The sequence below is a fragment of the Cajanus cajan genome, chromosome 4 (assembly GCF_000230855.2).
Source record: "Cajanus cajan strain Asha chromosome 4, NIPB_CcT2T_4, whole genome shotgun sequence".
NCBI classification, from domain to species: Eukaryota; Viridiplantae; Streptophyta; class Magnoliopsida; order Fabales; family Fabaceae; genus Cajanus; species Cajanus cajan.
In genome coordinates this window covers 5,786,279-5,803,883 of record NC_138520.1, presented here as the reverse complement: position 1 = coordinate 5,803,883, position 17,605 = coordinate 5,786,279, and the positions used below count along the sequence as shown (strand labels likewise).

General features: G+C 38.2%; 2 protein-coding genes across 2 annotated transcripts; both read left to right on the top strand.

Annotated features, from left to right (window-relative positions):
* The first annotated feature begins 10,998 nt into the window (after positions 1-10,998).
* LOC109802833 (xanthotoxin 5-hydroxylase CYP82C4) lies at positions 10,999-13,272 on the top strand. The gene is made up of 2 exons (XM_020364231.3): positions 10,999-12,114; positions 12,441-13,272. Exons 1-2 carry the CDS (start codon positions 11,173-11,175, stop codon positions 13,062-13,064), a joined length of 1,566 nt encoding a protein of 521 aa, XP_020219820.1. The 5' UTR covers positions 10,999-11,172; the 3' UTR covers positions 13,065-13,272.
* A 433-nt stretch (positions 13,273-13,705) lies between these two features.
* Positions 13,706-17,037, top strand: LOC109816290 (cytochrome P450 CYP82D47). Its single transcript, XM_083073990.1, has 2 exons — positions 13,706-14,905; positions 16,232-17,037. The coding sequence occupies exons 1-2, from the start codon at positions 13,967-13,969 to the stop codon at positions 16,859-16,861; spliced, it is 1,569 nt and encodes a 522-aa protein (XP_082930116.1). The 5' UTR covers positions 13,706-13,966; the 3' UTR covers positions 16,862-17,037.
* The last annotated feature ends 568 nt before the right edge of the window (positions 17,038-17,605 follow it).

Below are 17,605 nucleotides of genomic sequence, written 5' to 3'. Positions count from 1 at the left end.
GTAAATTAATACTACAAATACAATCTTGAGAAAAATAAATTTAATGTTACTACAATAGTAATATAATAACAGTTTAAAACCTGAAATTTTAGAAAAATAATATTATAAAAAGAAATAAACATAATAAAATATGACACATAATAATAAAATATTATTATATGAAAAATAATATTTTAAAATGTATAAATTATAATTATTGCCATAAAAATTATATAGTGGCACAAATATCAAGCTTATTTTTTTTTAAAGTTAAAAAATAATATATGACTTCATTAAACTTTATCTATGTGATGTCAAAAATAAAAATACAAATAAAAGCCCAATCATTTGAGAGGCATAATCTATGATGAACCCTACTCTCAGGTGATTTACCATGAAGAAGTTCATAAATATGTTTTATAAATGTAGTTCACCTGTGAGTCAATCACTTTAAATCATAAAATATATTTATAAAAAAAATTAAACAGTTTAGATTTATATAGTGATATATTTTACTATTGTATTAGTTTTATTTTCTTATGGTAAATATCCATTATGTAAAAAAAAATTTGATTGTCCCTTCCATCTTTTGCAGATAGGATAGCACCACGACGCATCGCCATCATAAACTCTATACTCAGATTCGACAGTACTCCTAATCGTGTTTCTACCGTCGAAGTCGCCACTAGCACCGTTGCCACAAGATTCATTGGCATCGCCACCACCACCACTCGATTTTAATTCGACACTTCCAATGACTCCACAATAGAAAGAGACAACAACAATGAAGTCGTAGGTCCATTTTTGGATGACAATACATCATTTCCAATTTTCATAGTAGGCCGAACCAACATAGGTTGAAAAACATACGAAGGAGAGACCACATTAGGAGCGTTGGACTCACTCACATTAGATTTGAGGAACTTTCTAGAGAAACTAACATCATTACACACCGCCTTATATTTTATTTTTATTTTATATATATATATTGTTCTTACCGGAAATCTGCTGTAGAGCTGATCTGCTAGGTAAGATCGATGAGCCTCCTTCACGGGTACGCTGGTGCTCCAAGATGGGGGTGATACCTGCAAAAGAGACTCCGATGCTAAAGTTAGTGTTTGTGGGAGTATGAGTCTCGTATAAATAATGCACGTACCTTTGTGTGAATTAGGGTTGTGTTGGGCCTTGGGCTAGAGATTTGTTATGATCTGATTAGATAGTAGATCTCGTCTGGAGCGAGATCCCCGAGATCAGTTACGATCTGATTAGATTGCGGATCTCATCTTGAGTGAGATCTCCGAGATCAGTTATGATCGATTAGATTGCGGATCTCATCTGGAGCGAGATCTCCGAGATCAGTTATGATCTGATTAGATTGCGGATCTCGCTTAGGCCGAGATCTCCCAGTGCGTGCCCGAGGTTATTCCACGCTGTGATACCGAGCTCGAGCTCGGCATGGCAGTACGAATAGTACATTAGCCCCCCGAGCTCCAAAGACCGTATGTCGAGGAGTTAAGTCCGAGCTCGTCAAGTGGCTGTGACCCTTTGCGTACATCTGCCTGTCGAGATGCCATGTGTCATAGCCGTCACCTCGTTCCCATAACGCGTGGGCGGCGCGGCGACAAGATTGTATTTTTATTTGTTTTGATGGCGTGGCCTTTTTGGGCCGATGTGGTGTTCCGATGTCCATGTTTCATGGTCGAGCTAAGGAGCTCGGCAATAATGAGCTTACTGCTTGGTTAGGCTGGTAAACCTTTGACCGAGTCAGCAGTTTGGTAAAGGACAAGTAGATAACTCGGTTGGCCAGTACACTTGCCCCCCAAGCACCGAGTGATGTAAGAGCAAAGGGGCTTCTGAGGAGTTCCCAAATTTGTTGTTTGAAGGTTCAAATTCGACCTTGTTAAGTAGATGTGATCTCAAGGTTCGGACTCGACCTTGGCATAATAAGGTTCGTACTTGACCTTGGTTAAGAAAATGTAATCTCAAGGTTCGGACTCGACCTCGGCATAACAAGGTTCGAATTCGACCTTGGTTAAGAAAATGCAATCTCGAGGTTCGGACTCGACCTCGGCAAAACAAAGTTCGTACTCGACCTTGGTTAAGAAAATGTAATCTCAAGGTTCGGACTCGACCTTGACATAACAAGGTTCGTACTCGATCTTGGTTAAGAAAATGCAATCTCGAGGTTCGGACTCGACCTCGGCATAACAAGGTTCGAATTCGACCTTGGTTAAGAAAATGCAATCTCGAGGTTTGGACTCGACCTCGGCATAACAAGATTCGTACTCGACCTTGGTTAAGAAAATGTAATCTCAAGGTTCGGACTTGACCTTGGCATATCAAGGTTCGAACTCGACCTTGGTTAATAAAATGTGATCTCGAGGTTCGGACTCGACCTTGGAATAACAAGGTTCGAACTCGACCTTGGTTAAGAAAATGTGATCTCGAGGTTCGGACTCGACCTCGGCATAACAAGGTTCGAACTTGACCTTGGTTAATAAAATGAGATCTCAAGGTTCGGACTCGACCTTGGAATAACAAGGTTCGAACTCGACCTTGGTTAAGAAAATGTGATCTCGAGGTTCGGACTCGACCTCGGCATAACAAGGTTCGAAATCGACCTTGGTTAATAAAATGAGATCTCAAGGTTTGGACTCGACCTTGATTAAGAAAATGTGATCTCGAGGTTCGGACTCGACCTCAGCATAACAAGGTTCGAACTTGACCTTGATTAATAAAATGAGATCTCAAGATTCGGACTCGACCTTGGAATAACAAGGTTCGAACTCGACCTTGGTTAAGAAAATGTGATCTCGAGGTTTGGACACGACCTCGGCATAACAAGGTTCGAACTCGACCTTGGTTAATAAAATGAGATCTCAAGGTTCGGACTCGACCTCGGTATAACAAGGTTCGAACTCGACCTTGGTTAATAAAATGTGATCTCGAGGTTCGGACTCGACCTTGGAATAACAAGGTTCGAACTCGACCTTGGTTAAGAAAATGTGATCTCGAGGTTCGGACTCGACCTCGGCATAACAAGGTTCGAAATCGACCTTGGTTAATAAAATGAGATCTCAAGGTTTGGACTCGACCTTGATTAAGAAAATGTGATCTCGAGGTTCGGACTCGACCTCGGCATAACAAGGTTCGAACTTGACCTTGATTAATAAAATGAGATCTCAAGATTCGGACTCGACCTTGGAATAACAAGGTTCGAACTCGACCTTGGTTAAGAAAATGTGATCTCGAGGTTTGGACACGACCTCGGCATAACAAGGTTCGAACTCGACCTTGGTTAATAAAATGAGATCTCAAGGTTCGGACTCGACCTCGGTATAACAAGGTTCGAACTCGACCTTGGTTAATAAAATGTGATCTCGAGGTTCGGACTCGACCTCGGCATAACAAGGTTCGAACTCGACCTTGGTTAAGAAAATGTGATCTCAAGGTTCGGACTCGACCTTGGCATATCAAGGTTCGAACTCGACCTTGGTTAATAAAATGTGATCTCAAGGTTCGGACTCGACCTCGGAATAACAAGGTTCGAACTCGACCTTGGTTAAGAAAATGTAATCTCAAGGTTCGGACTCGACCTCGGCATAACAAGGTTCGAATTCGACCTTGGTTAAGAAATTGCAATCTCGAGGTTCGGACTCGACCTCGGCAAAACAAGGTTCGTACTCGACCTTGGTTAAGAAAATGCAATCTCGAGGTTCGGACTCGACCTCGGCATAACAAGGTTCGTACTCGACCTTGGTTAAGAAAATGTAATCTCAAGGTTCGGACTCGACCTTGGCATAACAAGGTTCGTACTCGACCTTGGTTAAGAAAATGTAATCTCAAGGTTCGGACTCGACCTTGGCATATCAATGTTCGAACTCGACCTTGGTTAATAAAATGTGATCTCGAGGTTCGGACTCGACCTTGGAATAACAAGGTTCGAACTCGACCTTGGTTAAGAAAATGTGATCTCGAGGTTCGGACTCGACCTCGGCATAACAAGGTTCGAACTCGACCTTGGTTAAGAAAATGTGATCTCAAGGTTCGGACTCGACCTTAGAATAACAAGGTTCGAACTCGATCTTGGTTAAGAAAATGTGATCTCGAGGTTCGGACTCGACCTCGGTTAATAAAACGGGATCTCGAGGTTCGGACTCGGCCTCGGCAAGTCGTCACGACTAATGTGCCAATACAAAAAATGTATGGGAATAGAGTTGTTTTGTTGATTATTTTTGAGGTGTGCCTCGTTGAAACCTTCCTTGGCCAAAAACCCTTTTCCTTAGTGGGAAAAAGGTTGAGGAGGAAAAAGAGTACGTCACCTGAATTTACAAGTTAAGAGAAATAAAATTTGAGGTGGGTGACATTCCAAGTTCCGAATTTCCTTTCGGAGGGGTCTATTCTTGCCTCTCTCACCCCACCAAACAAGGTCGCCAACTTTAAATATTTGTGGCCTAACTTTGGTTTTGCTTTCCTTGTGATTTGTTGCGAACCTGGTCAGGAAAAGTAGAGTGCTCTTCCATCTGTATGTACCCGACAGCTCGGGCACGAAGTTCGTCCATATCAGCGGGAGCTCGGCGACACAGGCTATCCACAAAAGGTCCCGGCTTGAGCGCCATGAGCATGGCGTGTAGGGCGACCTCCGGATTCAAGTTGTGAATCTTCACCGAGATGCCAGCAAAACGTTCCATGAACGTCCGTAGTGGTTCGTCGTCGCCCTGTCTGAGGCTGGCCAGAGCAGCCGACGTTACGAGGTGAGGTCGACTCGTTGCATACTGCACCGTGAATCGTATGACCAGAGTGCCGAAGTTGTCAATTGACTCGGCAAGTAGCTGGGTATACCAGTTGAGTGCGGCCCCTTTGAGCGAGGTCGGGAAAACCCTACACAAGATAGCATCATTGTTAGTGTAGAGGTTTACCTGGGTCGTATACAGGTCAATATGTTCATCGGGGTCCGTCGTGCCATCATAGCGATCAAGGTGGAGAGGCTTCCATCTGCGGGGGAGTGGAGTCTCCATAATGCCATCCACAAAAGGATGACGGCGGAAAGTTTCTTGACCCTCTATGACATGAGTGGGGGCCCTGCTGACATCCTGAGTCGACTTGTGCGTCAGTGCATGAGACCGATGCGTGACAGGTCGTGGAGTCGGTGCTTTGGTCGTAGTTCGGGGTTTAGAAACCGAATGCCCTTCGTCCTCATTCAGGTTACTCTGCAGAGGGGGTTGATCTGAGGGACGCCGAGGGAGTTGGGCACGAATGCGCTCGTTCTCGGCGCGTAGTGCCGCTAGGTCGGCTTATTAGCGGTGCGCATTGCCGCTAGATCAGTTTCGTGCTTGGCACGCATGTTGCGCAGGTCATTGTAATGTTGCTGGCACATCTGTTCGACTTGGTCGATCAACCTTCTCAAGGTTGCAGCGTCGCTGTCCATGGTGACTGAGTGTTCAGCGTCCTCTGTTGCACGTCTGTTGTGGCTTCTGGTGAATACCATACGGGTGGCCGATAAGAGCTGTCTCGATCGGCCCCACGGTGGGCGCCAAATGTTCTTACCGGAAATCTGCTGTAGAGCTGATCTGCCAGGTAAGATCGGTGAGCCTCCTTCACGGGTACGCTGGTGCTCCAAGATGGGGGTGGTACCTGCAAAAGAGACTCCGATGCTAAAGTTAGTGTTTGTGGGAGTATGAGTCTCGTATAAATAATGCACGTACCTTTGTATGAATTAGGGTTGTGTTGGGCCTTGGGCCTGAGATCTGTTATGATCTGATTAGATAGTAGATCTCGTCTGGAGCGAGATCCCCGAGATCAGTTATGATCTGATTAGATTGCGGATCTCATCTTGAGCGAGATCTCCGAGATCATTTATGATCTGATTAGATTGCGGATCTCATTTGGAGCGAGATCTCCGAGATCAGTTATGATCTGATTAGATTGCGGATCTCGTTTAGGCTGAGATCTCCCAGTGCGTGCCCGAGGTTATTCCACGCTGTGATACCGAGCTCGAGCTCGGCATGGCAGTACGGATAGTACATTAGCCCCCCGAGCTCCGAAGATCGTATGTCGAGGAGTTAAGTCCGAGCTCGTCAAGTGGCTGTGGCCCTTCGCGTACATCTGCCTATCGAGATGCCATGTGTCATAGCCGTCACCTCGTTTCCATAACGCGTGGGCGGCGCGGCGACAAGATTGTATTTTTATTTGGTTTGATGGCGTGGCCTTTTTGGGCCGATGTGGTGTTCCGATGTCCATGTTTCATGGTCGAGCTAAGGAGCTCGGCAATAATGAGCTTACTGCTTGGTTAGGCTGGTAAACCTTTGACCGAGTCAGCAGTTTGGTGAAGGACAAGTCGATAACTCGGTTGGCCAGTACACACACACACACACACACACACACACACATATATATATATATATATATATAATTATATATATACAGATCGTGGTGGCGCCACTATTCTCTGCCTTTGAGATATTGTCACCAACGACCTCTCATCCTCATCAACTATGATCAAATTTCTTGTGGCACCTCCTCCCACTGAGGTGTCAGCTTCACCAATGGTGCCGATCACTTCTCCCGCTCTTGGTAGCTAGACTCTGCCTTCTACACTATGCTGGAAGATTCCAACGAGGTATACCATATCCAATGCCAATGTTGAGCCTGATTAATGAAGGAGTACTAGTCGTCAATGACCAAGAAGGGGATGTTGGATTACAAAAATGAGCTTTTCAATAATATTTTCAAATAATTTAAATAAAAAAATAAATAAAGAGTTACTCTTCACTTGTTCACCAATGGACAATATGCTAAGCTTATTGATTGTAATAAGTGCCTATTTAGGATATCTACTTGGGTACACAATTAAACGATGTTATAAAGGATTTTCTCACTTGGCAAGTGGATTAAGTTTCGTGTAGTAATTTAAGATATCATCTTTAAGGATTTGAAGATATTATGTAATTTCCCTCCTAGTTCAATTTGTATAAACAACCATATGCAATTATATTGAGCAGGTTATGTAAATAAGATAAGTTGCAAATGAGATATTTAACAAAAACTTGATTTAAGAAGCGGTTCCTATATGTAAGAGAGAGATTGGGATTAAATGTACTTTCACAACACTTATGCTTTCCCATGAATCTTCTATATTCCCACATCCATATATGCACTTAAACTGATTCCTCAAGCTTGAATCTTTAAGGATTAAATCTTGAAACATGATTCCTCAATGATCAAGATTAAATCCTTGCATTAAGCATAGGAATGTAAATCGCTAACAATTCCAAGTCTATTCCTAGCATAAGTCATTGTTAGGTGAAATGATCTAAACTAAGCTTAGAAAAATATTTTCTAATAAGATTCAAAACTAAAAATTAAAAGACGGGTGATCAAATTGACTTAAGCATTAAGATCATAATCACAACACAAATCGTGTGTGTGTATGATTTAAAGGATTACACAAGTGTTGGTAGTTACATTCAAATCCAATCCAAGAGAAATTAGTCACTCATGATGAGTGCTCTAGCTGATACAAAGATGAAAAATATAAGAAGAAATAAGAAAAAAAATGGAGAGGGCAAAGACCCTTGTTCCCATAGGATATCAATCTTCCAATACCTCCTTTAAAACTCCTTTCTTTTTCTTGAATTTTCTCTCTCTTTCTCTCTCTCTCTCTCTCTCTCTCTCTCTCTCTCTTTCTCTCTTTCTTTATTTCATGTTCCCCCTCGTCCTCTATTTCTCTCCCTTTTTTGTTATTTATATGATCTTTAAAAGCAAGGAAAAACTAAAAACTTTAACTTAACTACTGTAGGCATCGATCACTGTTGTAGCAGTGAGGAGTCTTTCAAAGTGAAGAAAGCTCTTACAACTTGGAGGTTGGTTGAGCATTGCAGTGCTGAGATCCCTTGTTCTTAACATCTTTCAAATTTTCACTACTATATATGATTGTAGACCAGCGCTATAGTGTTGATTCTCTAACTTGTTCTTTCTTTCTCCGTCCTTCACAACTATAGCCATGAGTGAGTACCATGATGTTGGATCTTTGACTTTGTAGCATTTCCTACACAAAGGAGAGAAAATTTAATTAAAAATTCACCACACACTATTTAACATTTTTCTTTGAATTACTAATAAAATTAAAGCATAATTGTAGTTAAATATACACAATAACTTTAGAAAGTGTTAAATATAAAAGACATTTCCTTTGGTGCAAGTTTTGTTTAGGGGTACCCAAACCCTCTGTGACTAGGACCACATAAACGATGACATGTGTTAATTTTGTCAAAACTTTTATTTTTTAATAATTTTTAATATTTGTTATTTAACCCTCATTAATTTATAACATTTTAAATAATAACTCTCAGCCTATTTAAATATGTTTTATCTTTTTCATCTTCCTACCCGTTTCATTTTCATTTTTCCTCTTTCTGCTCACCTCCCATCCGGTGGTGCTCTAAAACCTACTCTCCCTACCAAAAGCTCCATCAAAGACGGTAACTTCACTGAGCAGATTTTATCAGCCCTAGAATTTTCTTATCCCTAGTACCCTTTTCGAGGGAATTCATTACAACGTTTGGATCCACGCGGTCCAAAATCTCGCTCAAATCCCCTTTGAGGAACCACAAGTAACCGGCGAAGTTGCTCCGGATGGTGCGAATAACAATGTGGGCGTTTCGACCCGGTCGAAACGCGTGCGATTTGGGGGAGAAGCATGGTTTGAAGACGGGTTCGAGGATCATTAAGAGAACCTCCTGAACGATGCAATCTTGGAAGCAGGGCTCGTTGGATTGGAGAATGTTTTGGAGTTTGCGTTTGGAGAGGGGCTTGGAAATGGCGGTGTCGTTGGGGGCGCGGAGGAGAGGGTTTTTTTGTCGTTCCAAATGAAACGGGCGTGGAGGACGGTGTTGCGGAGGGAAAGGAGGTCGTGGAGGAGGGGGGCATGGATGGCGTTGCGCGGAGGGAAGGTGCCGGTGGCGTGGGCGCAGGAGCATTGATAGGCGAAGTGCCAGAGGTCGAAGTTTGAGAGGAAGCCGGTGAGGTTGGGGAAGGAGATGGTTTTGGGGGAGGAGAAGGTCTTGACCCAGAGAGAGCTGCATATTTGGATTGGGTCTTGTTTCATTAGGGTGCGAGGGTCTTGTTTCGTTAGGGTGCGAGGGTCTTGCTGTTGCTGTTGGAGGGTTAAATAACAAATATTAAAAAATTCTTAAAAAATAAAAGTTTTGACAAAATTAACACATGTCATGGTTTATGTGGTCCTAGTCACAGAGGGTTTTGGTACCCCTAAACAAAACTTGCGCCAAAAGAAATGGAAATATAAAATAGAATTACATATTCCATACACTTATCACGATGACACAATAATTTCCTAAAAAGTATGTCACGATAGCATTAGGAATGCATATAAGTTGGATCAGATTAGGTTTGAACTATTTTTTAACTCAACCCAAATAAACTTAATCATGTTGAATTGGGTTGATTTTGTGAACCTTTTTTTTTAAAGCGACCCAATCAAATCCAACCTAGTTACAATCAGATCGAGTTAAGTTGGGTCATAAGGTTGAATAATTAAAAAATGAATATTTGAAATAAATAAAAAATAGAAAAAAAAAAAGAAAGATACTAAATTTAAATTTTAATATCTGATTCAAAGTACAAATAATATTACAACAATCATAAATGAGAATGAAGGAAAATAAGGTATATATATCGAGTCAATTATTTATTTATAAAATTAATCTTTAAAATTGATCATTTGAAATCTTGAAAGAATGAAGGAAAAGATGTGTGTAAAAGGAGTGAGTGTGTGAAACAAAAAATTTGAATGTTAAAGGCAAGTGAACAAGAAGGAAGTGCATGTTTGGAAAAAAAATTGACCGGTGAAGGTAAGAGAAAGAAAGATTTGTAAAGTCAAAAAATAAAAAAATAAAAAAATAAAAAAAATATCGAAAATATTTTGAAAAAAGTAGTATAATAAAAGTGTAATATTAACGTAGAAGGTGTATATATACGAGCTTTAGAATATTGAGCCTTATACGTCCCCAAAAAAAATGTTGGATCATACAGCCAGGAGTTAAATTTGTGTAAAAATCAATATTAACAAAAATAAATAAATAAATATTTATATAGGCTGTCAGGATTTATATTCGTGGAAGCATCGATTTAAAAAAACAAAGTAAATAAAATAAATAAATAATTTTTTTATCTATAAAAAATATTACAAAGACATAACAAGAATTCATAGGAAAGATTATAAATATCAAGGCTAAATAAATAAACGCTCATGATATATATATTTCTTTACATTAATAATACATCTCTATTATATTATTTTTTCAAAATATTCTTAAATAAATTAGTTTCTGCAATTTTAATTTATAGAAGACTTATTTTATTTTTATTTCTATTTTACTATCATAAAAGTGATTCGAAGAAGTTTCCCGAAAATAAGTTATAAATAATGACACGAGTCGGTAGTTAAGCATGAAACAGCCCTGCTATACAATCGTCAAACGAGTTTGGACTCCGCTACAGCAACATATAATGATTTTAAGTCGAATGACATTTCATCCCTGTTCAACACCAACAAGGTTTTGTTTGGTATGCCATTTTAAGATGGAATGGAAGGATTAGATAGATAAAATCTACTTCTTGTTTTCTTTGGTAACAAAATAGTTAAAGCAAGAACAAGATTAAGGGACACCAACCAAAGCCTAAAGGTTGAGAAACATATGCCAACTCAACTTGCAACTATTTCATGTTAATTTTGCTTATAATTTTAATATGTTAATTTTTCCATGCATTATTATTATTATTACTTGAAACACCAATAAATGTATATAAAATAATTAGATAAGGAAGCGGCATGAATAATGATCTGAACAGCTTTGGTAGTTTCAATTGCTGTGTCTCCCCTCGTTCGCTCACACCTGTCCTAGTGACTTAATTTATGGTTTGAATATGAATTTGTAAATGTGATCTGCTGTCAACTCTACACAAGTCAAGTTAGCATATGTAATTTATTGAATAAAGTTGAAACATGATATCGAATTGTTTATTTGCCCAACGGATAACGGGTAAGATGAAGCCTTGTTCTGAAACCAAACCATTTTCATAGATAAGGCATGCTTCACGCTATCAAAGTCAGTGAGCTTGCATTATAAATTGATTGAGCTTCATCTCCGTTTTATGTGCAACCTGTTCTGAACCATGGATTCCTCTTTGCAATTAACTATTGTAGCCATTTTGGTGTCATTGTTAGTATTTCTCCGCCACACTTTGGTGGGAAAGAAGAGGAATAAAGAGGCTCCTGTCCCAGCTGGAGCATGGCCACTTATTGGTCATCTTCACCTTTTAATGGGTGATGGCCAACTTCTCTATCGAACGCTAGGAACAATGGCTGACCAATATGGACCAACATTTAACATCTGGCTAGGTTGTCGCAGAGCATTCGTGGTTAGTAGCTGGGAAGTGGCAAAGGAATGTTTCACAACTAATGACAAGGCATTTGCCTCACGCCCCAAAACAGTTGCCACAAAGCACATGGGGTACAACTATGCAGTGTTTGGTTTCGCGCCTTATAGTCCCTTCTGGCGTGAGATGAGAAAGATTGCCACACTTGAACTTCTTTCCAACCGAAGGCTCGAAAATCTTAAACATGTGAGAGTGTCAGAGCTCAACATGGGTGTGAGGGACTTGTACAACTCGTGGCTCCAAAACAGGTCGCAGCCTGTGGTTCTGGAACTGAACCGGTGGTTGGAGGATTTGACTCTGAACATTGTGGTTAGAATGGTGGCGGGGAAACGCTACTTTGGTGCCTCAGCTACCTGTCATGATGACGAGGCAAGGCGGTGCCAGAAGGCTATTAGCCAGTTTTTCCATCTGATTGGTATTTTTGTTGTTTCGGATGCGCTTCCGTTTTTGCGTTGGTTCGATATGCAGGGGCATGAGAGGGCAATGAAGAAGACTGCCAAGGAGTTAGATGACATACTTGAAGGTTGGCTGAAGGAGCATCGTTTGCAAAGTGTTAAGGAAGAAGTTAAGGCAGAAGGCGAGCAGGATTTCATTGATGTCATGTTGTCGCTTCAGAAGGAAGGTCACCTATCAAATTTCCAATTTGATTCCGATACCAGCATCAAATCCACATGCCTAGTAAGTCATAAAAACTAAACTATTCACTTATTAATTTCTATAAGAACAACTAGGGTCAGCTTATAAGTTGGAGTAGATCTATCATAACGATCTTCATTATTGTTGTTATAATTTTTTATTGATAAAAAAAAAACTTTAGACGAATTCTGCGGTACCCTTTTAAATTATAAAGGCTTTTAACAAATGGGTTTTATAATTGAAAATCTTTGTAAGCTAGAAACTAAACAAAACTGTGCCTAACTCCTTGTAACAGTACTTTACTAATGTATTTTGATTACTGTACTTTTCTTTCTTTCTTTTTTTTCTTTCTTGGTGAACATGTGCAGGCTCTTATACTTGGTGGCAGTGATACCACAGCTGGCACGCTTACTTGGGCCATCTCATTACTCCTCAACAATCGTCAAGCATTGAAAAAGGCACAAGAAGAATTGGACCTTAATGTTGGCATGGATCGGCAAGTAGAGGAGTCAGATATCAGAAACCTAGCATATGTTCAAGCCATTATCAAGGAAACCTTGCGGCTATACCCTGCTGGTCCCCTCCTAGGACCAAGGGAGGCCCAAGAAGATTGTAATGTTGCTGGTTATCATGTCCCAGCTGGCACCCGTTTGGTGGTTAACTTGTGGAAGATTCATAGAGATCCAAGGGTGTGGCAAGAGCCTTCTGCTTTTAGACCTGAGAGATTTCTCACAAGGGATGCAATTGATATTAGAGGCCAAAACTTTGAACTCATTCCCTTTGGCTCTGGTAGAAGGTCATGTCCTGGCATGTCGTTTGCACTCCAAGTTCTTCACTTGACACTTGCTCGTCTACTTCATGCATTTGATTTTGGAACTCCATCAGATCAACCGGTTGACATGACTGAGAGCCCAGGTTTAACCATTCCTAAGGCAACCCCATTGGAGGTTCTTCTCACTCCCCGTCTTCCACCCAAATTATATGCCTACTAAAACATATACATGTTCTAATAAACCTTTTATAGTTTATTCTTGAAAATGGAATTGATGAAATTCCAGTCGTTTGATGTTAGGCCACGAGGCCGTTATAATGAAAAGTCAGTGTAATTTATGATATGATTATATTTACGACTTCTGTTTTGTTGTAGATGTATCTTAGTCAAACAAAATTATCTCTCAATAAGGTGATACTACCTCATCATTATCTCTCTCGCTCTCTCCTATTCCTAGAATCCTATAGTTTTACAGTTTCCTTAAGTTTAAAATGACAGTCAGAACGTGTAATCATGCATGTTTGTATTATTAGGAGAAATAATTGAATTCCCTTATTAATAAGACATTCATATATATGGTTGAAAAGAAAATGGAACCAAAAACTGAAAGTTGACAAAGGAAGCCATCAAAGCAGCCAGAGAATAGAGAGGTGGGGGCACACTCCGCAGAGAAATCCCACCACACAAATTTACCAAGGAAACGAGTTACCTAATTTGAAGGAAAAGTTATTTGTCTGCACCGACAAATAATTTATCCCCTCCACACCAAGGAAAGAGAAAGCTCAAAAGCCACACAATTATGTGCACCTAAAGTGTTCGAAACAAAATGGAGGTCCAAATAAAAGTATTATTTATGAATCACTTTTGTAGGACTGTCCTAGTTATTCATTTATTTATTTTTGATAACAGCAGTCCTTGTTATCCTTGCAAGTTGCAACTAAATGACTGGTTATGAAAAAATGCATGGTAGAGAGGAAAAGCGACACCTGCCTAAAAACGAAGAAGACAATGATACATGTCAGTGCTTGAGTGCCGTGGCCAGCTGAATTGCTTTATATCAAGAAGCCCGTCTATTATATAAATCAAGCATATACAACGTACAAGATCCTCCTATCCTACGCCATGGAACTGCATGATTCAAGAGGCTTATTTACCATTTTCTTCGGTCTCCTCTTATTTCTCTTTGTTGTTTCATCCTTATGGAGGAGGCGCAGTGTGGAAAATAGAAAAGCACCACCAGAAGCAAGTGGCGCGTGGCCTTTGATTGGCCATCTCCACCTTTTAGGTGGATCACAACCACCTCATGTGACGTTGGGAAACATGGTGGATAAATATGGCCCCATCTTCACCTTGCGTCTTGGTGTTCACAAAACCTTGGTTGTGAGCAATTGGGAAATGGCGAAACAGTGCTTCACCGTCAACGACAAAGCCTTTGCTAGTCGTCCTAAGTGTGTGGCCTTTGAAGTGTTGGGGTACAACTTTTCCATGATAGGGTTCAGCCCCTACGGTTCTTATTGGTGTCAGGTGCGTAAAATTGCCACGCTGGAGCTCCTCTCTGCTCACCGAATAGAGATGTTGAAGGACGTGATGGAGTCGGAAGTGAAGGCAGCGGTGAAAGAGAGTTACAATGTTTGGTTAAAGAACAAAAACCAAAAGGTAGAGACCGAAATGCAGAGATGGTTTGGAGACATAGTTTTGAACATCATGTTAAGAGCGGTGGTAGGAAAACGTTTTGTTGGTGGTGATGATGATGGTGAGAGCGAACGGATCCGAAACGCAGTGAGGGAGTTGTTTGATCTTAGTGGTTCATTTGCTATCTCCGATGCTCTGCCGTATTTGAGATGGTTGGATTTGGATGGACAAGAGAAGAAAATGAAAAGAACGGCGAAAGAGTTGGATGAGTTTTATCAAGTTTGGCTCGAAGAACACAAACGGAACAGAAAATGTGGTTCGAATGGACGGAAAGATCTGGACTTGATGGACGTGCTTCTTAGCGTTGTTGACGACGGTGAAGAATTTGACGGTCGTGACGCCGATACCACAATCAAAGCTACATGCCTGGTATGTATCACCATTCATCTATCTTTCTGGAAAAAAGCCTTGATTTTAGAATAATTAAACATATATTTACTTCTTTTAAAATCTTATTTTCATCCTTTCTTTTCTAATATTTTAACTTTTTAAATATATATATATATATATATATATTAATATTTTAACTTGTATAATACACAAACATATTTATTATACATAATTAATAATTTAGTATATACACATGTTAAATATTTATTATATATACTAAATTTTATAGTAAATAAAATATATAATTAATATTATGTTTGAATATATAAATCATGTTTAAAATTTGTATAAATAGATATTTTTAAATGTATAAATTATATTTAAAATTTATGATAAATAATTTATATTATAGCATAATATTATTTTTCCTTATTGATAATTATTTATTTTTAAAAATATTAAAATTTAATTCATAAATAATTAAGATAAATAAAAATCAAATTAGGTAATAAATTAAAAAAAAATTTAAAAGTCTTCTCGTCGAAGAAAAGTCTTTAAAAATATTTTAAAATTCGTATTTAATATATAACAGTTGATTAAAATTTATAATAAATTATATATATATATATATATTATGTTTGAATATATAAATTATAATTAAAATTAATATACATAAATACTTTTAAATATATAAATAATATTTTAAATTTATAATAAATAATTGTATTATAACAAAAAATTATTTTAAAATATTAGTATTTAATTCATAAATAATTATGATAAATAATATATAAGGCGTGATTTTATTTCTCTCATTTTGAATTGCAATTTACATTAAAATAGGATAAATACTTAAAGAAAATTTTCACCATTTCTATTCATAAATTTTAAAGTTACCTAGAGAAATATGTATTTTCAAATCGAGAAGGGTTTTGTAAAATTTTGACTTAATTTACTTTAAAAAACTCATCTATTTTAAAAACCTACAAAAATAATAATGTAACATAATATAATATAAAGTAAGATCAAATTACTTTAAAAGCAATTTTTAATAATGTTACTTTATCCAATAATTTATGATATATATGAAATTTCAAAGATCATTCGTTAAATCAAAAGTTTTTATTTAACATATTAAGTCCAATTTCTTTTGTATGATTTAAAATTTATTTGATACAATGTTAAATAAATTTAAATTAATTTTTATTTATAAAAACATATTTAATTTGAATATGTGTAAAAATATAGCATTCAATTAACTTTGCAAAAAAAATTATAAATACTATCTACTCAATAAGAACTTTTAATTAAGTTGGTAAGAGAGTATACATATATAAAAATGTTTTTAATTATTGTGTTTTGTAGGCCTTAATTTTAGCTGGCACAGATACGACAACAGGAACATTGACTTGGGTTCTTTCATTACTTCTCAATAATCGTGAAATCTTAAATAGAGCCATCCATGAATTAGATACAAAAATTGGGAGGAGAAAGATGGTAGACATATCTGACTTGAGAGAACTAGATTATATTCAATCTATCATCAAGGAAACATTGCGCTTGTATCCACCTGCACCACTTAATGTTCCTCATGAATCCATAGAGGACTGCATTGTGGGAGGATATCATGTGCCAATTGGCACACGTCTCTTGACTAACATTTCAAAACTTCAACGAGATCCATTGTTTTATCCCAATCCATTAGAGTTTTGTCCAGAGAGATTTCTAACAACCCACAAGGATATAGACATCAAGGGTCAACATTTTGAATTGATTCCATTTGGCTCAGGCAGAAGAATGTGTCCTGGAATCTCCTTTAGTCTTCAAGTTATGCAACTAATGCTTGCTACTCTATTACATGGGTTTGACATTGTAATTTCTGATGGAAAACCTATTGATATGCGAGAACAAATTGGGCTAACAAACACCAAGGCATCTCCGCTCCAAGTCATTCTTACACCACGTCTTCCTACTTATATGTATGATGAAATTTAAATGGTCGAAAATAATAGAAAGTATATTGGGGATAACCTACATGGATAACAACATTATGACTAGTCCACTTAAGGGTATCTCTTCCAAAAAAAAATTTCTTCATTTAGTTTGTTAGTTATTAATGTTTGTGTATAAAAAGGCTCGATCTTACTCGTTAAATAAATTCTTTTCACATAGAGGACTTAGAATTGTCATTGGGATGACTTGTGTCTCTTATGAGTATAAAAATTTATTGTATTGCTTTTGTTTGATTATTAATCATTTCATCGGGTTGCTCGGAAAGAATGGGGAAAAAGTTTATGAATTATAGGGACTTAAATCAACAAAGAAATTTTTTTAGGTATATCATGTTGTTTATTGACTTTGTCCAAGGGCTTTACACAAATAGATGACTTGGATTAGTCCAATTGTGAAAATAATTATCTCCCAAGTGTTATTATCTTTGGCTACATCTTTTAGGTGACATCACCAAAATGCTAACAATACATTCACATGGTGATTTGTTCGAGGAGGCATACATGCAAATCCCTCCTAGCTTGAAATCTCGGTATCGTAATTTAGTTTGTAAGCTTAAAAAATCCATGTATGGCTTGAGGCAAGTTGTTATTGGGGCTTTAAAATTGTTTGCTTTGCATCTAGGATTGCATTTTACTATAGCACAATTACACATGCTTGTTGACTAGAAAGCCATGTATCACTCGGATTAGACATCGAAGCTGCTGCATAAACAATTTGAGACTTCGC